Source organism: Phaseolus vulgaris, chromosome 7, assembly GCF_051622355.1.
Source record: "Phaseolus vulgaris cultivar YP4 chromosome 7, ASM5162235v1, whole genome shotgun sequence".
Taxonomy (NCBI): domain Eukaryota; kingdom Viridiplantae; phylum Streptophyta; class Magnoliopsida; order Fabales; family Fabaceae; genus Phaseolus; species Phaseolus vulgaris.
Window position 1 is genome coordinate 58,224,703 of NC_143504.1, and position 23,730 is coordinate 58,248,432.

Sequence of the window (23,730 nt, forward strand, 5' to 3'; positions counted from 1 at the left end):
TATAAATACTAAACATTACTATAATAATAAATTTTTTAACCGACTAAAATAATATGACATAAAGAAAAATAATCATGTGTTATGTGTTATGATCAGTTATGCTAGTTACCAAGTATTTGGTTTCTTTTTATCAGTTTTATTAAAAGAATAAAGAAGGGGAATTATCTTTTTATTATGAGTGAAAAGGATGATTGAAATTAAAATTGTCTTGGTATACTTATCATATAACTATTAAATTTTGAAAAATATAATATGATTTAAGATTATATATATATATATATATTAACTTTTTAAAATGATTTTTAAGAAAAGAATTGTGAAGGAATTTTGAGTTCTAAAAGCCAATAATACATGAAGATGGAAATGTGGTTTCAAAGGCGAACACTTGTATTAACTCTTGACTAACAAGTTTATTTTGATACATCTAATAGTCTTACACTGTCTAGAAATTAAGATCATAAGACAATTTAAAAACACCTTATTCTCTCAACCTTTTCGAGGATGTCTTAATCATGATGAAGTTTCAAACGAATTATTTTATATAACTTTGATTCTTTCTTGTCATTTTGTTTATGGATATTTATTTGTTTGTGTCTCTTATTTACATAGAAAAAAATAAAAAATATAGTTCGTGAAGAAGTAAATAATATATTGTTTACATATAAATATTTATTTAATTTTTTTATTATATATGTAATTTAAATATATTCTATTCTATTAAATACTTATGGAGAAATTCGTTAAAATATATTTTTCAGTCATTTAAATTGATATCTAAATGTAGTCTTTAGATATTAATTATTAGATTAGTTATTGAAAAAAAATAGTGTATTTAGAAATGATGGTTTTATAACAAATAATTAGTGGTTGTGCATTTGAGAGGTATTATTAGTCTAGAGTGGTTTATAATCAGTAATTAGTTTTTGTGCACTTAAGATTGGACAGCCTACAAACATGGAAATAAATCATTAAGTAGTGTAAAAAATAATTAAAGTTATAAGTTTATTTTAGAAACTTTCACACCAAACTAAAATTTATTTAAAATAGGTGATTTTTTTCAATCTATTTTGTTTGAGAAAATTTTATTGTTTAAAAGAAAAAAAATAGGATTTAGATAAATATAAACTTTCAATTTGAATTTATTTTCTACAAGGAGAAGGAGAATTTCACTTGAAGATAAATTTTCAATGAGGAATGAGGAAAGAGATATCGCTCTCTCCCACTCATCTTAACTTGAGGGAGAAAATTTTGCTTGAATAAGAATATCAATTAAATCACATATACAACAAAACTAAAATATGTTTTTATCAATTAATAATAAATGAATTAATTAGAGCATTCAATATGAATGTTCAAATTCTATAGATACAATATACATGCAAGATGTCTCATCAAACATACAAAAATGAATTAATTAGAGCATTCAATATGGATGTTCAAATTCTATAGATACCATATACATGCAAGATGTCTCATCAAACATACAAAAAAAATTCAAATACAAAATTAAATAAGTTAGAAAATTTATTGTCTCCTAGTTCACTATCAAACATACCCTCTCTTTCAAAGAACTTGTAGGTTACAAAATAATATGAAATTACAAATTCATTTTTATAAAAAATATAATAATATACTATAAATGAAGTACTTAGTGTGTTCCAATCTTTTGTACGCAACTCACACTGTATAGATAGATTTGTCTTATTATTAATTATGACTACTAATATGACTTGCTTTAACATTACCTACACATCCTTCCATATTACAACCATTCAAGGACCACATACTCACAATAAAGGTATCATGTCATTACCAATTCATCTCTATTTGACAAATGTTACTCTATATCATGAAGATGATCTTTGTTCAATTCCGTGCATACCCTTCATAATAACATTAGAGAAACTTCCAAAAAAACTAAAGAAGCATACCAATGACTTACTACTCTCTTTTACACATAAACTAAATTACAAAACTATTGTCACTTTCACTACTAACTTATAGCCCAATACAAAGTCACCTTGACTACATGCTTTATTTTCCTTTATATAACAACATTCCCATGTATTGTTCAAGTACTCCTAGTTAAGCAAATAAAAATAGTGTTTGAAGTATAAGAAAATCCTTTCAAAGAGAGAATAAAAAAAAAATTAAACTCTACTTTAAAAAAAAGTATAACACTTTTTATACTCTCGTCTTCCACACCCTCAATTTTCCAATTTCCAATTCAAATAAAGTCTTATAAACTTTAGGAGGATGAGATAGAAGCCTAAGCACAGGAGAGTGCGGCAGAAGTCACATGAATATCTTGGTTTTGTTCCCAGAAGGTATATATCTTTTCCCGAGTGATTTCAAAAATTGCCGAATATGTGGCCTGTAAATTGTCTGAAAAGTGGCCCTGATGAAGCATAGTAGGAAAGTTCGATTGCCACGCTGCACTGATGCCAAAAGTGAGTGGGAAGAGCATTAAGATTGAGCCTTTCTTTAGAAAAGATTTGTGCTACCGTAGCCATGCAATCATTGTAAATTGCTTTTCATGGACCAGACCCCTTCTGTTTCCAATCATTCTCAAACTTCTAACTCACCATTTCCAACTCTCATACTCTATATCTCTCTCCTTTTGCTCTTTAAACCACCACTCATCTCATTTTCTTCTTCTCCTTCATATAATTAGGTATGATACTTTGACATCTATTGAGTAAAAAAGAAAATTGTTAAATCTTTCAGGTGAAGTTCACATTTAATAAAAACTATTTCTGTTTTCAATTATAATTTGGTGTATACCTCTCAACCCCATAAAACCGGCTCATGGTGCGGTTGAGAGGTTAAAGTCCATTTTATAATATGGTATCAGGGTCATTTTCAAGTTTATTCTATCGATTATTTGTTGGACTTATCGTGTTACCCGCTGTCGGACCACCCATAATACGTTGTCCCACGCACGGGCTGTCACTTTCGATGTGAGGGGTGTGTTGGAGATCCAACATCGACTAGAGATAAGAATATTATATTTCATTGTATATAAGTTATAATGGGATTGAGTTAGGCTTAAAAATCAACTTCGTAATATGATATCAGAGTCATTTAAAGTTTATCCTAACGATAAAATATTCATCAATGTTTAAAATATAATTTAATTAATATAACAACTAATTATTTTTAATCTTTAAAATACCCCTTAAAAAAATTAAAACAAAATATTATCTTTTATCAGAGAACTAAAAGTTGTAAGAAAATAAAAGATTACTCAGTAATATTACAAGCACTCAAAATTATATATTATGTTATTATAGTCATGAATATTTATTTGAATGTATCTAATCATGGAACTAAATGTATAGTACAGATTTGTGCATAATTTGTTTATTTCTTAATCAGACATGTTTGTGCATAATGACAAAAGAGTAAAAGAAAATGAGTGAACAAGGTTAAGCAAAGATAGGTCCCAATTAGCTGAGATTGTTGGAAGTGACATGCAATCATAGTTGTGCTACGTGCCTCTATCACCTCCACAACCATACCATGCATGCACACCAGATATAACCACTTTTCATAGTAGATTCAATACATCAAAACATTGCAGCTTCATTCAATTCACTCTTTTTGTTGTGGTCACTGGACCACAATCATCTACTCTTCATGCCCAAAATTTGTAGTACTCCTAATTTGTTCCACGTCTGCCAATCTCATCTCAAGAGCCGATTTTATGAGATTGAGTTAGGTTTAAAGTTTACATTGTAATATGTATCAGAATCATTTAAAGTCTAACGAGTATTTGTTGGGCCTAGCGTGTCACCCGCTATCAGGTCGTTATTCGATCACACATAATAAGTTGTCTCACGCACGAACGGTCATTCTCGACATAAAGAATATGTGTTAACAATCACATAATATATCTATAATATAAATAAATATATAAATACAAAAGTAAATAAAAATTATTCGCAATCACATCATATTAAAATAAAGTAAAAACACGTCAAAAAAATATTAATTAATCCATTGTTGATGTAAAAAAAAAGTTTACATCTAATTTTAATGCTAAAAAATAAATTATTCCTAAATATTCATATGAAACTGAAAGACTTATAGGAGTAGTAATGTAATAATGTTAGCTAGGTGGTGATTGAGAATTAAATTATTAATGTAAAGATTCAACTAAGAAATTAATACACTGTCCAATATTCAAATTGTTTCAATTATTGATTATTGTAAACAGCAAAAGGTATTCCACAGTATAAAAACATAGAATCCTAAGCCATATGAGTGTGTGTGCTGGACTCAATTAACACAGTCTTTGAAAAACAAATGAGATGAACTTACATATGAAGACAATACTCATAAACAAAATAATGAACAAAAAACACTTTTTCCTACTGTTCAATCATTATGGTATAATGTGGTAGTAAAGCTTGAAAACAACCTTATACTATTTAAATTAACAGTAATTTTAACTTTTAAGTGATGTCTTTTTGGATATAGTGAAACACAAACCTATGGAAAAAAATAACAATTTTATACAAAAAGAAAATAAAACTTTAAATTACTTACATTTTTTTTTTCTATAACTATTTTTTAAGAAAATAGATGAAGTAAATTATATAGTAAATGTGACCACAGTATTTCCAAAATATGGATTTTCATTAAAAAAATGGATTTAACAAGATTCGAGGAAAAGAAAGTTAAAGGGTGAAATGTGTTTTTGGTTTTCTTTAAAAATAGTTAATTCGTTTTCAAACCTTAAATATTATTTATCTGAATAAATCTCAATTCTATTATCAACTCATTAAATTATTTAAATATTAACTTATTAAACAATTGAACCTAAATCAGTTTATTATATTCTCGATCCACATACAATTATAATAAATTATTGTAGACTAAATTTAAATATCTCTAATTAAACTAACGCATTCTTATTCTCAACATTCTAGATATAAAAAAAAATCCAATATTAATTAAATATCAATGAAACAAGTAAAAAGTGATTAAACTTATCCAAACATTATGCATAAAAAAAACAATACAATTAAAATAAACATGGAATAACTTTAAAATTAAGTGGTTACATAAATTTGAGTCTTATTATATACAACATGTTTTCGTTGTATATAATACAAAATACACAATGAAAAAAAAATGATTTCGTTGTGTTGTAAACAATAAAATTAACCTTTTTATTGTGTTAGGATGTGTTTATTTTGTATTCAACAGAAACATGTTCTGGTTTTGAAGCATATACAACATAAACACATTTTTATGCCTATAATGTTCAACAAAATTGTATCTCCATCAAAGATATATTTTAAAAGACAAACTTAGGGTGTAAATAGCAAAAGTGAAGTAAGAGTAGCTCCATAGTTCTAAAAATAGCCCACCAAGAGCCCAAACTGAGAAAATGGTATATATCATTAAGACTACCCCATATCAGAAATGCTAAAAAATTTATACTTTATTATCAATTAAAATTTATTAAAAATCATAAAATTATAAACCTGATTTTTTATTTAATAATTTTTTTTATAAATGTTAACTATAATAAATAAAAAAATTTGCTAGCCTCATCATAGTTAATAAGTTTATAAACGAGATTCACGTGCTCATATTTTATAATCAAATATTCCTAACATATTTAATATCTAACATATGAGATGATAAATCCCTCTAATTTTTCCTTTTATTGGTTATTTATCAAATAAAATTAGAAAAATTTGAAATTTTAAAACAATTTTTAACATAAACAATTTGTAAAAAAATATTTAAGTGACATAATCTTTGCCAGAAATAGAAATACAGCTAATTGAAAATAAAGAAACTAACAAGTTTGACGATATAACATTTTTTATAATTATATATTGTTAAATAGTCTTCATCAACTCTTTCAATAACTAAATCTCAACTTTCCTTTTATACCTAAATCTAATAGTAAAATAATATAGCCCATCAATTAATAAGTTTATTTATTTTTCTAATCTAGAAAGCTCGAATAAGATATTTTTTTAATTTTTTTTAAGCTTCAACTCTTTCCAAATAAAGTTATGTCGGAGATCTCACATCAACTAGAGATTATGACTTTTTTTTTTATATAAGTGGGTGCAAACCTCACCTCATGAGCCGGTTTTATGGAGTTGAGTTAGGCTTAAAGTTCATTTCTTAATATGGTATCAAAGTCATTTTCAAGTCTATCCTAACTATTGTTTGGTGTACTTATCAGGTCACCCGCTATCGGGCCGTTATTAGAACACTCATAAGATGTTATCCCACGCACGAATTGTCATGCTTGACATGAGGGTGTGTGTTGGAGATCCCACATCTACTAGAGATTATAGTATTTCATTGTATATAAATGGGTACAAACTTCATCCCATAAACCTGTTTTATGGATTGAATTAAGCTTAAAGTTCATTTTGTAATAAGTTCCTATTAAGATTCACATAACAGTGAAATGACTATAAAATCTGGAAAAAAATATCATAATTAAAACAAAAGAAGTTGAAATAAGGAAAACAAAGACAACATTATTTTTTTTCTTCCATTAGGCAATGATTGAGTTAATCTATTATGAAATCTAAATCACATGCAGAATTTAACTCTGAATGTTGTTGTTTCACTACCACTGTAATTATAATATAACACTTGTGTTGGAGATCCCACATCGACTAGAGATTAAAGTCTTTCATTGTATATAAGTGGATGCAAACTTCAACCCTATGAACCAGTTTATGGGGTTGAGTTAGGCTTAAAGTTTTCATTAATCATTGCCTAAAAGATCTGTAATATTCTTCTGAATGAAACAAAACATATTACTTCCAAAACTGGCATAATTGCCTCCACTTTGTAGAATCTCCAACCTATTACTTCCAACCAAAATCAGATTAGTTTAACACAAAGTCTTGAAGCATAGAAAAAAGGATTAATTAGTATTTAGTGATGCAAATTATTGCAAGAGATGAATGATGGATTCTTGCAGAGAGTGACTGCTACACACAGAGACATGAATATTGGTTGGGATTTGGACATTCCTACTGAGATACACCTACTAACTAATTTAACCTTTTTTGTGTGAGAATATCATGCACACCAACATTCACTGGATTCCATCGTCATCGTTATCTCCTTCCTTGTCGGTCCAATATGAACACTAAGATGTTTCTTTTCACTTTTGGTAGATAATCCCATGAAAAGAGAAAAGAAAAGGATCTTGGGGTATATACGACAACACAAAGTTCTTCAAGCTTGTGGTGCATGGCAATTCAACTATCATGTTGACTAAATGGTACGACAAGATTAGGATTCTGTTTGTGTCAATCTAGGTTCTAAAGGCTATGGTCTATGCTACCATAAAAACGAATAAGGAACACAAGAATTCAACAAGTAGAAGAGATTCTTCAGGGATTTCATTTTCCTTTCCTCTATTCTATAAAGGAGGACATCCCCCACCATATACCTTTACTCCTTTCTTTCTTCATTAAGAATATGCTTTTCATTTTCAATCACTCATTTCATTTTCAATCTTCTATTTTAAATCCTAAACCAAAATTCTAAATATTTTTTTTATCTAAAATAAAATAAGACACTTAAGAGGTGTTTTAACTCTTATAAGAAAAAAATCAGACCAAACTTCTTAACATCCAATCAACTGGAATCGATCGAACTGATTGATCGAACTAACTTTACAAAACATTAAGCAAAATGACATAAACTCTAAACATAATTTAATCAATGTAAAACTAATAATCGTTCCTTGATTCAATTTTATTTTTCTAAATAATCTCTCAAGTTCGAGTTTCTTTAATATAAACACTATGTAAAAATTAATTTCTCTATATTAGTGTACCACATATAATTGACTTTGTGGAGGTATGTAAGTGTTTTTTTTGTTAGTATATCAATTAGTAGCTAGTTAAGAAATAACTGATCTTTGCTAAGTTGGTAATAGGAGTTTATTGTCAGGTATTTATGTATAAGGGTTTGACCACCCTGAAGTGGTTCCTATTTATTTATTTATTTTTATGACCAATAAAAAAAACTGATAGGATAACAAAAATCTTTGTTATTAATGTATATACTACTACTCATAAATAATACTAAATGAGCAAAATGGTTCATCATTATAAATTGAATTGATATGATCAATATTTGTGATTAAAATATATCCGTAACATAAAATATATTTCACTAGTTGTAATAGGTATTTTTCTGATTGAATTTGGCTGATTTTTGTGTTTAATCCGTTTTATTAAATTGGTTAACATTTAAATTTTGATGTAATTTTTTTATACTTTATATCGATTATAGGATTGATATAGATTGTGATCGATATAAAACGTAATTCTATATCGTTAACATTTACACGAGTGATTGAATAGATATAACAATTTTTTTAAAATTAATATAAAATGTATTATTTTCACTAATATATTATAAATAAATAAATTATAACTTAACTAACTATTAAAAGTGTTATTTTTCATAATATTAATTATATTCTCAATTTTAAATATAATTTTAAACAAAATAATTATTGAAAAACAAAATTGACAACCAACCAAATTAATAATATAATTTTATGTTTAATACACATTTTATTTTTATAATTTTTCTTCTTCAAAACATTTTTTATAATTTTTGGTACTTTCAATTTCAATTTTATGATTGTATTTCACTCTTGTTTATTGAATAATTGTTCCCTAATTTTATGTTGCCAATAATGATCTTTTAGTTTACAAGGTAGAAGAGTTTTGGTATTACTAGCATTCATCCCAAATTGTTGCACATTTTTTACAAGTATCAAGTGTTGGATCTTTTCTCTTTTTCAAAAGCAATTGGACATTTTATACCTTCGTTATCTTCAATTATGTTTACTTATTTTAAATATTATCTTTCGTTAACAATCTATTTTAAAAGCAAATAGACTTTTTAAATAAAAAATATTATCTTTGGAGACATATCCTCCTTTCATAAATTACCATAATTGTTGTTTTTTTTATCGACAATGTTATCGGCACCAAAAATTATGTATGTATAAACAAAGGAACAAGAATGAGACTTGAGGTTAAAATAAATTTTTTACATTACACTAGATATATTTATTTAAACTTTTTTTTTTAAGTAGAGACTTTCATAAACATTTTTTCTATTACTTAATTAAATGGTTTATTAATGATAGTAGATAAACTAAGTAATTTTACCTTCTTTTATAAATAGATTTATGTTAACTTTGATAATTCATTAATACTCATTTCATGAATGATTTTTATTTTTATTTTTTAAAAATCTATCTAAATTTTTTAGCACAATTTTTATTAATTTAAAATAGTGATTATTATAATCGTAAAAGTCATTTTTTCATTTTTTTTATTCACAATAAAAATAAATAAATATAAATTATTTAAGGAATGATTAAATTCTTATAAAAAAATTAAGACTTCACTCAAAGTCTATTTCAAAGTCATCTCTTCCTAATCCATTATTAGGATATCATAATCATATACTCCATTACAATTTACAAATAGTAACCTCTAACTTAACCCAATGAAAAAGAAAATTCCCCTCAAATTGTAGCTAGAAAACTATTCATAATACCAATTTGTGATACCTAACCAATGCATAAGCCACCACATGACCTCATCAGAAAGCTACCTCAATTTTATTTTTTTTACAGTTACATCAAATATTTACATTAAAATATCGATATATTAATAATCTAAAACCAAATATATAACATATTTTTGAATTGTGAACAGCAGAAAACCTTGAAAGCAATATGAGTGGACATCCAAGATATCTTTTATGCATAATGTCTTAGTCTAATATCTTGAAGAATCTGAAATTAAATTATAGAACGTTTTAGTTTGGGAAACGTGGACAAATGAAAATAGCAATCATGGTTGGAAAGTTCAAAACTTCAAACATGTCATTCCCAAGCAACAGTAACATAGAACCTCTTTCACTTCTTTATGTCACATCTTTCTATGCCACGGTTCCATTCAACTAAATTGGAGAAAGAGAAACGTTCCTGTCATCAACTTTTCTTTATATTCTTCACTTTTCATTACATATTTGTAACTTTGAGAAATATGGGATGGGATAGCGGGTCGGTGCGTGATCCGTTAATAAAAAAGTGGTACAGGTTCATTAATTCGTATTAACTCGTCTCACATAATTCGTGGTTCGTGTGGGGTGGGACGGGCTGGTCCGTAAACAAAAAAAAATTGACTTTGACAGCTGGAAAGTAAATGTTTTGTTTTTCTTTTTTTTTATTTTGGGGTAGAAAATTACAAGGGTTATTGGAGTTATAATTTCCTTAAGACTCCTTTTTGGTCTAGTTTTGGGGATGAAAATGTATATATGATATTTTTTTATGTAATTGGAATAAATAATAGTGGATATGTTAGGTAGTGGGTAAATCAAGAATATTGGTAGGTTGATATTTGGATTATGTAACATTAATGCCTTTGTTTTTTATGAGAACTTTTCAAGAGAAAAAGTAAAAAAAAAAATCATTGAATTTCTAAAAAAAATAAAAATTGAATGTGGGTAAGCCCTTATGCGGGACGGAAAGTCTAGCCTGCACTCACTTTGCAGGACGGACGGACACACTTTGTTATCCCTAGAGCTATAGTAATTAACTTTTTTGTTTTTTAATTGTTGTTTGAAATTTTTAATATATATATATATATATATTCAATTTAATGTTACTATAAGAATAATAAAGTTGGTTCTTATTCTTTTAGTTGGTAGTGTTGGGATAAACCGTAAAAAGTTTGTTGTTTTTTTGTTATGTAAGCATAAGTATACTCTTTGTCTATCTTATTCTGTCCGAGAGTTGAACCATCTTTAAGTGTGTATTTAATTTTATTATTTTTTATTGACAAAAAAATTGTTTTCATTTTATTCATTTTACACCTCAATTATTACATTAACTTTATATCTCCTTTTCTCTTTTCTATCACATCATCATCACCACCTGTATATCATGTTTTCTTCCTACCATTTTCTCACGTGTCAAATGACCATTTATGGTTTTGGCCTTTCACTGCTTTCAAAATTCATATGCTTTCATAATTATTATTTTCCAGTTTGAATGGGTTAACCTCAATGTTCATTAATATAAAAAAAAAGTTAGATTTAGATTTTGGTTGTAATTATTTTACAGTGATTTCGTTGTTAACATGACCTCAGCACTCAATTTTTTTTGAAGGTGCGTCTTAGGTTTCTCTTTTATATGTTTCTCTCTATTAAGAACAATTTGCATAAAAGTGGAACTTTTTACAAAAAATGTTAATAAATACAAATTATCTTTTAACCTAATCAATGTATTAGGTGATTTTAGTTGGCAAAAGTCTTAATATGTGACTTTTGCGAGTTGCACAGCACAATAAGATGCTGCAAAGTGTTACATTATTTAACTCTTCTAATACATTGTCTAAGTTTTATTCAAGATAAAACATAACTAATAGAAGAGATTTCGTTAAAAATATTCAGTCAAATTCCTTAATAGTGAAAAGTTAATAAATATTTCACACAAATTAAATGAAGCAAAAAAAATTATGCATGCCCTAAATAATATTAAAAAAAAACTAAAGATATTATTACAAAGTAGATTTTAAGTCTAACTCAATCCCATAAAATTAACTTATGGGTGAGGTTTGCACCCATTTATATAAAATAAAATGTCTTAATTTTTAGTCGATGTGAGATTTTCAACGCACCCGTCACGTCGAAAGTGACAGCTTGTGCGTGAGATAACATATGATGAGTGGTCTGATAACGGCCTGATAGCGAGTGACACATAGGCCCAACAAACACTCGTTAGAATAAACTTTAAATGACTCTGATACCATATTACAAAGTAGACTTTTAAGCTTAACTCAATCCCATAAAATCGATCATAGAATTAGGTTTGGACCCACTTATATAGAATAAAATGTCATAATCTATAATCTCCAGTAAACATACCTTTTTCTTACCCCACTATTAACAAAAGTCATAAACTTTGGTGGCATTTTGGCATGAATTTGCCTCTTATGTTGATGTATATAAACCCCTCATCACTCTCATTTCTACATATCCCTCATCAAAAGCAAAAGAACTTAGTAGAAACTTAAAGAGTATGGCTTTTCCTCCACATATAGTAGAAGACTGCATGGGCCTCCTAAAACTCTTCAGTGATGGCACCGTTTTTCGTTCCAATATTCAGTTCCAAGAACAACCTTCATCCACCCAACAACACAACAACCTCGTACTCTTCAAAGATTACATCTTTCACAGAAAATTTAACCTCCAACTCCGTCTTTACAAACCTAAACTCGAGAACGATGACAATGGTGATGAGAAGTTACCCCTGCTAATGTTCCTCCATGGTGGGGGCTTCTGCTTCGGCTCGCGCGCCTGGCCGCATGTTCATGCATGTTGTGCGCGTCTCGCGGTGGCTCTTCGTGCGGTTGTGGCGGCGCCGGACTATCGTCTGGCACCGGAGCACCGCCTTCCCGCGGCGGTCGACGACTGCGTGGAGGCGCTAAGGTGGCTGAAGAGGCAGGGGCGTGGCGGGGACGCGTGGGCGACGCGATGCGTTGACTTTGATCGCGTGTTTGTGGTTGGCGACTCGTCTGGCGGGAACATTGCGCACCACATGGCGGTCCAGCTCGGGTCCGGTTCAAGGGAGATGGACCCGGTTCGAGTACGAGGTTACGTGTTGATGGGTCCGTTTTTCGGTGGGGTGGTTCGGACCAAGTCCGAGGTTGGCCCACCCGAACAAATGCTGACACTTGATCTGCTGGACAGGTAAAGGTTGAAAATTCAACTTTTCTATGCTTATTCAAAAGATTTTATTATTCAATTTTAGTGCATATTTTGGAGTTTTCTTTTTCACTTTTCAAAAGCATCCATCTTTTTTCATTTACGTAAAACTATATTTTAATATTTCAAAAAATATGAGTAAATAAAAAAACTGACTACAAGAAAATTATTAAATAAAAATCAATTTGAAAAATTAAAAATAATTAGTTGTTATATTTACTAAATTAAATAATATTTTAGAGATTACAAAATTTATAGATTTTTAAATTATTTTTTATTATTGATAAATAGTTTCTAAATTATTATATAATTAGCTACTAAGATTTTTTATACCAAATTTAGAATCTAAATAATGGATAGTTAAAACTTTAATAGTTAATTAGATACTAATTTAGAAATTATTTATCAACAATAAAATTAATTTACAAATCAATAATTTTTAAATTTTTAAATTAGTCAATATAGTAATTAATTATTTTTAGTCTTTAAAATTAATTTATATTTAGTAGTGTATATACTATAATTATTTATAGTTTTCAACCTACTACATTTCCATGCATGTGTGAATTTTCCATGTATTTTTAAATTGATTGGTATATTGATGCTTCTGTTAGTAAAACAAAAAGTTGATAAACATTCAAAAAATAAATTGGAATTAATTTGATTAAAAAAATATTATTTAATGTTGAATGTATCCCATTTCAATTTTGTGTTCACTTATATAATCATATCAGCATAATTTTATCTATGTCATAAATTTGCATTGAAATGTGGATATATTAAACATCTTTTTTATGATAGAAGTAACCTTTTTCTTAGTTTGAAAATAGATAATAGGTATGATAGAAGTGGGTACACGATGAGATAGTGATGAATATTTGTACAACATCAAAAGCAAAATTATTGAGCATGTCGACAATCACTTAAAATTCAATTCTCTTGTCATATCCTCAAACAAGATCATTCTTTTTAGAGGCTTGCCTCATTCAACGAAACACATCATGTGAATTCTTCAAACCTATTATTATTTCAACACTAAATTTAAATTATACACATAAATCATTCAAATTATATTTATTTAATTGTTTAAATACAATTATATGCTTAAAATCTGTTTTTTTTTCGTGATTATATATGTCAAAATAATAATCCTCAAAATTTTGATTAATATTTCTCAATATTCAAACTATACATTCACTTTTTTTTCCTCTTTAATTTGCACCTCGTTTTTCTTCCTCTCTTTTTCTCACTCTAATAAAATGAGATGATAGTTAACACTGCTTTATATCAACTTATTATTATGTTCAAACCTAGTGGTAAATTTTTTTGAATATTTTATATGAAACTTTAAGGATATAATTATGTAGTTAGTGATATATGGTTCCTGTGTTACACCTCAAATACTTCAAAATTTAATAAAATACATTTTTCTTCCTTCAACATATTAAATATAAAATATTAAAATCAGTTTAAATTATGTTCTCAAATTTATAATTTATAAATTTTTTTTCAATTTTAAAAAACTAAATAATTTTTTTTAAAACTTGAAGAACCAAAATCAAAATTATCTTAATTTTTTTAAAGACTAAAAACACACTAGTGCAAAGATGTCATTTTACACCAGTTCTACGAGACGTTTTACACTGATTCTGTCAGAGATATTGATGTGAGCGTTATAAAATATGAATTACATATAATACCAGTTGTTCCACCAATATTATATGTGATCAATATTACACCAGTTAAATCACGTTTTTGTTTACATCAATTTTCGTTTGGTCGAAAAGTCGTTGTAGTATATTATTTTTACACTAGTGACATGTTTTAAACTCAAACAATACAAAAAAAGTTGGGGTTTTATAATAATGAAGGTGGTGATATAGGGTTTAACTCATTGTTGAAGCAGATTTTGGAGGTTATCCATACCTATTGGAGAGAATAGAGATCACCCATTGGCAAACCCCTTTGGCCCTAGCAGTCGAAACCTTGCAGATGTGAAGCTTGACCCTATCTTAGTCATAGTTGGTGGCAATGAATTGCTGAAGGACAGAGCAGAAGACTATGCAACCAGGTTGAAGGAACTAGGGAAGAACATTAAATACGTTGAGTTTAAGGGCAAAGAACATGGCTTTCTCACTCATGATTCATCCTCACAGGTTGTGGAAGACCTTCTGCAAATCATTAAACACTTCATGCTTCAGAATTCTAATTAGAATATGTATATGTGCAAGAAAGTGAAGATCATGCATTCTTGCCAGGGATGATATAATTAAAGTTTATGCTTTCTAGTTTGGTGTTAAATGGTAATAAAATCAACATAGGTTGCATGTGAAAAATGTTGATTAACATTACAAGAAAATCATTAAATAAAAATTAATTATAGAGAAAAAAAATAATTAGTTGTTATATTAACTAAATTAGAGACCATTTTATAAACTAAAAAAATTATTAATTTCTAAATTAGTTTCTAAATTGGTTTCTATTATTAATAAGTAGTTTCTAAATTGGTATCTAATTAGCTACAAATTTTTTCGCTACCAAATTTAGAATCTAAATAATTAGTTGTTAAATATTTAAAATGTTGAATATGTTTTCATTCGGTACTATAACAAGAAATTTATGTTGGTTCTTAGTCCAAACTTTAGACTATCTAGATGTTTATAGTATGAGAATGATTGAAACAAGTCTTTCTGTTTGTAAAATTCAATTTGATATTGTACTTTATGAATTCATTGTAAGTAGTTACACCGAACATCAATCTACAATCAAAACAACAACAAATTTTGAAGAAAAAAAAAATTAAAAATAACTATAATAATCATTTTACATACAAAATGGCATTATAATCATTTTTATAGTATAAATAATTAGATGGTCTAAAATTTAGATCAGAACGATGTTGTTATAATAAGAAAAAAATATATTTAATCCATAATTAAACTGTATGGGAAAATTACATAGACGATCATGATAATTTCATACAAAATACAAACTCATGATAAATAAAATTCAGCTTTGATAAATAAAAAAAGTTATTAAAAATGTGATTTTATTAAATTTGAAATCTCATGTCGTTGACAGAGTTTGGGCCAGCCATGATTGAAGGTACAGCACGCTTAACATGTCCTCCATTCCATAGAAATTAATTTGGATTCATAAAAATTTATGGGTTTTATTACATTCTTGTTACACATACTAAATGCTTATATTCAATTTCTCAATAATTTTCTTTGGTTTAAGGGGACCTACATTGGGACATGCTTTTTTTTTTTTCCTTTTTTTAAAAATATCATAACTCTTTATTCAAGAAATAATATAGTCACTAGAAAGAGGTTCTAAATGGAGATGTGATCATTGTCTCATATATGCTAGATAAAAGTGTTTTATATCCATTGTTTGATATATAAATATTTTAACTTCAAAATTTGTTAGATATTTTTAAAATTGTTGTATTTAAATATTGTTTGTTTTTGTGTTTGATTTATTAATAAATGAAATTTAAGTCTAATTCAACCCACAATACTATTTTATAACGTCGATGTGAATTTTTCAACACATCTGAACTCAACAAATATTCACAAAAATAGACTCTAAAGGATTCTGATATCATATAAAAAGTAAATTTTAAATTTAACTCAATCTCATAAAATTGAATTATAAAATAAAATTTACATCTACTTATATATTGTGAAATGTTTTAATCTCTAATTTACGTGAATGTGATGGTATGAAATAATTATAAAATTGTTTTGCCTAGTGTAGTTAATGTATTTGATTTTAGAGTTGAAAAATTAGGAGTGGTTTTCCTTTACATAGTATTAATCCATTACAAGCACGAGATGTTACAAAACATATCATGAAAGGCATCTTATTTTTTTGTACTATGATTGGACTATTTCCTACTCCCAAGTAACATATATTTGTGTGCAATGTGCAATGTTTTTTAATAATTAAGGATCACTACTTCAACAAGTGGACATAAAAAGAGTGCACAAAATTTAACTTTTAGTAATGTATAATTCAGAATTATTGATCTTCAAATATTATATGTTTACACAAAAATATCATATATTTAGTATAACTAGTGAATCACCCAAAGTTATGATAGAAACATAAGAGAAATACAAAATCATAACTATGGTTACCCTAGATCTTCATCAAAACATGCTCCCATCTATTTGTCATGTCTTAAAAAGTGAGACATAATATTTTGATAAATCTAAGAATAACTAAATTATTATCCTCAAACATCATTTTTCTTTATTTCTCTGTACTTTATTCTTGAGGAGTCTCTAATTAATCTTCTATATTTATATATGGTTGAATCTACAATCTTTCACCATTAATACTTCTTACTCATTTCCTACTTCTTTTCACAATTTATTTTCTATGATTATTATTTTAGATCTCACTATCAATTTTATTATTACAACTCTATCTAGCTAAATCAACCCATTTTACCTTTCTTTCCTTCATTTTATGCTCAGGGTCATGTACCAAAATCAATCAAGTCTAAGGTTACCATGATATGAATGTTTCCAATGTTCACCTCACATGATTCTATTGTTAATTTATAAGGTAACTCTTATATTTATATTTCTCCCTACTAGAACTCATATAATATTGTTAATATAAGTCTTTTAATAACTTTAAACTATAAGTCACAATTTTGTTTTGCATTTATATATGTATCTAAATGTATTAGAGTATCTAATCTATTATAAAATATTTTAATGAATATGACTAATTTTTTAATGAATATCTTATTGAAATCTTTTATTTATATTATAATTTATTAACAAATTTTAAATATAATATTTTAATTAAAATTAAATTTACTATCACTTTTAATATTAACTCCTTTAGATGATTAAAATAAAGCATTCATTTTTTTAATACATCAAAATTAAATTTTATTTTTTTAAATAAAATAAAATAATAATTATTTTTATTTATGCGGACGAGTGGACCAACCTGTTGCACTCCGCTATTGACCCGCCGGGCTACGGATTATGCGGGGCGGACCAAAGCGGGTCAGCGAGCTAGATTAGTGAGTCTACGCCGCGCTTTTTGATAGCGGGATGCAGACAGGCCCACATGGCCCGCTCCGCATTAACATCCCTATAATGATAAGATAAGTTAATCTCAAATCGTCTCCCAACGATTTCAATAATAGATCTAATCAATGAGTGTTCATAACTCATATTTAAAAATATCAAAGATTTAAGAATGTTTAACATAAAAAGTAATATAGACAATGAAAAATAATAAAGAAAACAAATTGAATATAAATTCAAATAAGAGATTTTTATACTAATTCAAAATTATATATGAATTATATATTTTACAATTTTTTTTGAAATTTTTCTAAATGGTTATTCATAAATTTTGAATAAAATTTATAAAAAGTATAATGAAAGTTTCAGAAAAATTATTTTCATCAATCCACGGTAAAGCAGGCAGGAAGAAAATAGTAAACATGTAGGTGCCAAAAGCAATTTTATCTATTTGGACTTCACGGGAGCATATAACAAATATGGGCCGAGTGTTTGAAAACAACACCTGTAGAAGAAAAAGTATAGAATTCAAGAATATTTCTTCCTGCACCTTCATACCTTCTTCTCTCACCTCCATAAATTTCCAATTTTCCAAAAATGCCCCTTTTCAATATTTCAGATTATGTAATCTGGAAGTCATTTTTCAAATGTGTAATTAGCTTCTGGATTACATAATCCGGAAGTCATTTTTCAGATCCATGATTACTCTCTGGATTACATATTCGGGAAGTCTTATTTAACTTCCGAATTATGTAATCTGGAAGTCTTTTTTCTAATGAGTTTCTGGATTGCATAATTCGGAAACCAATCTATGAGGATGACACAAAAAGGATAAAAATGTATTTTCAAATTATGTATAAAGGTGGCAAAAGAAGATATGAAGGTGCACGAACAAACAGTCAGAACTCAAAACCAAATACACAATTCTATAACTCATTTTTATAAAAAAAAAAAAAAAAACTCTCAGATTATACATTATTAAAGTAAAATTGAACGATTTTTCATTCTCTTTTTTTTAATCTCTTTTTAACTAAAAGTATTTATTCCACTTTTATTTCTTTTTCTTTTGTCGTTTTCACTCCCTCTATTTTTTTTTAATGCGAAACATAGCATTATTACACTATGTTTTTAGTATACCAAAACCAGTTTTGGTTTTTTTATCTTTAAAAAAATATTTATTTTTTATTCTGTAAAATTCTAAAATAATATTTTTAATTTTGATAAAATGAATAAATTTTTACACGAAAAAAAATATACATGATTTTTTTTTTGAGATCAGTGAATTTTTTTATCGAAGATTTAAACAAATTTCCAAAACAATACTTTTAAAAAATATGTGCAAAACAGTTTTTGAATTTTAAAAGTGTTTTTTTACGCCTAAATATTAGTAATGTGTTTGAAATTGATCTTGTAGTAAATGTGGGATATTTACATATCCTACTTTTACTTTTGTATTACTCTAATAATAAATTCTTAATATATTTACACGATATAATAGAATATTTTTCACACATTTTCATATATAAATTATGTGAAGAACACAGAATTTACTTTATTATAATTGATTATATAAAAAATATAATTAATTATTATTGGAAACATTTACCGTTAAATCAAAAAGTACTTCCGATAAACCCAAAGGTTACAATTAGTTGGAATTCTCGCAAATAGAAATAAAGTAAATTTATAATATAAAAATATAACTAATTCCTATTTTACACGTCAATTTTATAAAATTAAATTAAAATTTAATTTCTAATTTATAGTACCTTCAACAATATTTTATTATTGATTATCTTAGGAAGGAAATAATAGTTTATATTTATTTATTTATTTATTTATTATTTAACATATAAGAAATGAGTTGGTCTCTGTTTGCCTAACTTCTCGTGGGTCATTATGTGCTTTGATTTTTTACCTTTTCAGCCACCATTTTGTTTTGCTTCTTAAATACATCAAATATATTTTCATCAATCTAATTATTAAATTATAATTTTATGTTATTTTAATTATTCATATATATCGCATTCAAAATAAAAGAGAAATTTTTCAAAGTATATTTAAATATAAATATCTGCACAGTCTTTTTTAATAAATCAATTTCATTACCAAATAGCCTTTAATACTTTTCTTTTCCTCGTCAAAATCCACAATACTCATTATAAATCAAAATTTAATTAATGCTATATCATTTTATTTACAATTATCCAACCCAAGTTCAATCAAAATAAATATTTATTTCCCAAGATTATTTTCAAAAACTAGAAAAAACCCATATGTTTCAAAATTTAGAAAGATGGAATATTTCAAATAAATAAATAATAAATTTATTCTGCATTATATATAACATTTATTAATTTTAAACAATACTTTTTTTAATTTAATAGTTTTTCATTACACTAATACAAAAACTAAATAAAACCATTAAGTGACAAAACAGTGAGTTAAATTACCAAACAATGACGATGTTGACATTATAAAAGTAGTCTAATCAACTTTATTCTTGTTTCTTGTCAATTTCTTTTTAAATCTCAATTTTAGAGTGACGTAATAAAGCATAAACTAAAAAAATATCGACCATAAGATATTTTTTAGAGATAAGAAATAAAAGTGTGTTTTGGTCAATTAATTTTAAAACTAAAAAATGATTATAATTGATCGAAAATATGATTTGTTTTTGTGAGATTAATTAATTATATATTTATAAAAAAAATAAAACATGAAGTATATATTTAAATATATAAAAATTCCTCAAATAAGTTACCATTACATTACTAAAAACAATATTAATATCCGACTAAAGAAAATCAAATGAACAAGAAAAAAACAAAAATTAATGTGTTATTTATTTGAAGAAATAGATTGAAAATGAGAGATTCAAGTAGGAGAAAAATGAAAAATAATAATAATAATAATAATAATGATTTGACACTGATTTTTTAAAGAAAAACTCATAGGAAAGTGAGAAGGGTGAAGGTGGGTGAAGAGGGGCACCACCAATTGATTACATACTTCATAATTTAATAATTGAAAACAACATGTTGGAATATTAGATATGCATGGACCAACTTTAATCAACTTGTTTATTCTAAAATTAAATAAATAAAGTATAAATTTGCACCAAAAAATATTACAAAAAGAAAACTATGCTAATTTTGGTTTTCTAAACTATAATTATATTCTTCAAAAGCCAAAGTGAATTATGAATTTCTGTTTTTCCTTGTGATGGGTTCATGAGTATGAAGGGTCTCAGAGGTTAAAAAGAGTTTCATTAATGATGATTAAATATAAAGATTATTATTAATAATAACTAAATATATAGTTAATAATATATTTATATGCTATATATGTTAAAAGATTCATATATCTTTTAACAAAAGTCACTTATAATATATTTATTAATTAGCTATAATTATTTTTTAAAACTATTTTTTAGTTATTTTCGTTTTTATTTACATCAATTTCAGATTAAGTATTCACTCAATATTTAGATATTTCATATTTTATATAACTTCAACTTCCTTATATTTAAACAACATTGAAAAATATTTTACAAATTTTTTTTTTCCATTAATCTGCATCAAAAAGTTCTTTAACTACATTTTGAAAGATTCGACTTGACTTTTCAAATCTTAGAAAAATAACACTCCACCTTATTTGTAATAATAATAATAATAATAATAATAATAATAATAATACCATTATTATTATCACAATCCTTTACTAAAATTTGTGAGCAAATATCTAGCTAAAATTTTATGAGAAAATATGCTCTTATGCTTTTAATATCTCTTTAATAGTTGCAACACACTAGAAATAGTTACTTATATATAGAAATTATATATATATATATGGTACAATATATATTATTGTAATATTATTTGTTGTTCTAGTTTATTATTGAAATTTAAAAGCATTTATTCTACTTTTTAAAACATTTGCTCATGTGTGGGTGAGATTTCACCAATACATGACTATCTCATTTTTATCTTTAAAGTAAAAATTAATATTTATCTCATCGAATAATGAATTTGAATATATTAACGTTCGTACCCACTTCTTTACTATTTTAAAATATTAATTTAATACTTTTTATAAAAATTAAAAGTCATAGAATATATATATATATATATATATATATATATCACATATTTGTAACATTAAGTTTCCAAAATAATATATACAAATATACATTACCAAATAATTAAAAAAATATATATTTTACATGTTGTTGTATGTGATATCATTATAACATTTCACATATATAAAAGTAAACTAATTCTTTTAAAATTTTATATACAATAAATTGTAATTCAATCACCTTTAATTAAAAATACATCAACCATTAACTATATTTAAACAAAATGGTATAATTTGTTAAAATTTATGATTTATAGAATATTCATATTAAGCTTATTTAAATAGAAACTAGCATTTAATCCATCAAAAGTACTATTGATGAAAATCAATCTTAACCTTTTATGTGAATGTGGTTACTTGTATATGTTATAAAAATAATCTTAATATAATAATCTCCTTCAATTATCGTCTTATGTTTTATCTATGTTATTAAATATTCAGAAAAATATAGGAATTCTACTTCTTTTATGAATTTAATGCTTAATATATTATCTTGAGTATCCTCACCGTACACCACAAAGACTCACAACATAAATCACATCGTACATGCATATCAACACATAAATCACATATATAAATATATAACATTAACATTTTTCTCGCTATAAAATATGTATCACTTGATCGACTTCATTTTGCTTGATTGACCTTACTTTTCTAAATTAAGGAATATTTTCTCACTTGAACAACTTTACATCACTTGAGCAATACTCCGTATAAAAAGAATTGGTTTTGTCTTTCGCTCACTCAAATTCGCAGACAACAATTGAGCAATCATATTGCTTCAGCATCATTATAGCACTTGAGTGATACTGTACTTGTTGTATTGCCCAACAAGTTCTAAAACTTTGATGTCACTATTTCATCAATGCTTGATTAACTTTATTGTCACTTGAGCATTAAAACATGGTTACATGGCCTAACATATTATAGAATTCCATGCACCACTTTCACACCTTAATGCTTGAGTGATCTCTTGTTGCTTGAGCACCACTTACATAGATAATCGTGTTTTAGTATATATAATCACACATTTACATTATATTTCAAAATTTTATTTCAGTATGTTTAAGAAGATACCAAAGTTCATTTTCTTTTCAAAGAGGTAGTGTGTCCAGAAACAAAGCTTATCGTACACATCTTTAATGCTCTTATTAAATTTTCGATAATCTCAAGTGTTAAATAGTACATTAACAACATCTCATCTTAATCTTAATCAATAAAATACCTAAAGAGTAGGAGAAAAATTGTATGAACTCCATTTCATATTTACACAACTATTTTCTCGTAGTTATATTATTCTAGAATAGCATTAACTAGATATTTATATTTTTTATCTACTTAAAATTTATTCATACCAAAATTTTAGATTTTATAAAAAAAATTCATCCATGTATATCGTGATACAAAATATTGTTGATTAATATTTTACTACTCAATACCAAAGAATATTAACAATATAATACCTACTTAAAATAGTTGGATGCAAACTATATACCAATTCAAATAATTCACAATCACTTTAAAACTCATCTTTATTACAACAAAAATTATCCATTCAATAAGAGACTTATCAACCAATTATTCAGTAACAATTTTATTAAATATTTCACTAAATTCTTATTTATAGATGACAACTCTATCATTATCAAACTTTGACAACTCTTCCAATTCACCTAATAACTCATTCATCTACCTCACAGTAACTCAAATTCAATAAAATTCAATAAAA

At 26.3% G+C, this 23,730-nt stretch overlaps 1 protein-coding gene across 2 annotated transcripts; it reads left to right on the plus strand.

The window, feature by feature from the left end:
- Positions 1–12,034: 12,034 nt before the first annotated feature.
- Positions 12,035–15,137, plus strand: LOC137830712 (strigolactones hydrolase CXE15). Of its 2 annotated transcripts, none has more exons than XM_068638193.2 (2): positions 12,035–12,786; positions 14,708–15,137. In XM_068638193.2, exons 1-2 carry the CDS (start codon positions 12,116–12,118, stop codon positions 15,012–15,014), a joined length of 978 nt encoding a protein of 325 aa, XP_068494294.1. In that variant the 5' UTR covers positions 12,035–12,115; the 3' UTR covers positions 15,015–15,137. The 2 variants fall into 2 exon arrangements, with proteins under 2 accessions (XP_068494294.1, XP_090160404.1); XM_090304278.1 differs by having other exon boundaries at positions 12,053–12,792.
- Positions 15,138–23,730: the final 8,593 nt, after the last annotated feature.

What these genes read in the sequence shown, in the direction of transcription:
- LOC137830712 (XM_068638193.2), top strand. Translation starts at nt 12,116, where the DNA reads ATGGCTTTTCCTCCACATATAGTAGAAGACTGCATGGGCCTCCTAAAA. An exon ending in ACACTTGATCTGCTGGACAG is followed by an intron (nt 12,787 to 14,707) that starts GTAAAGGTTGAA and finishes TTGTTGAAGCAG; the next exon opens with ATTTTGGAGGTTATCCATAC.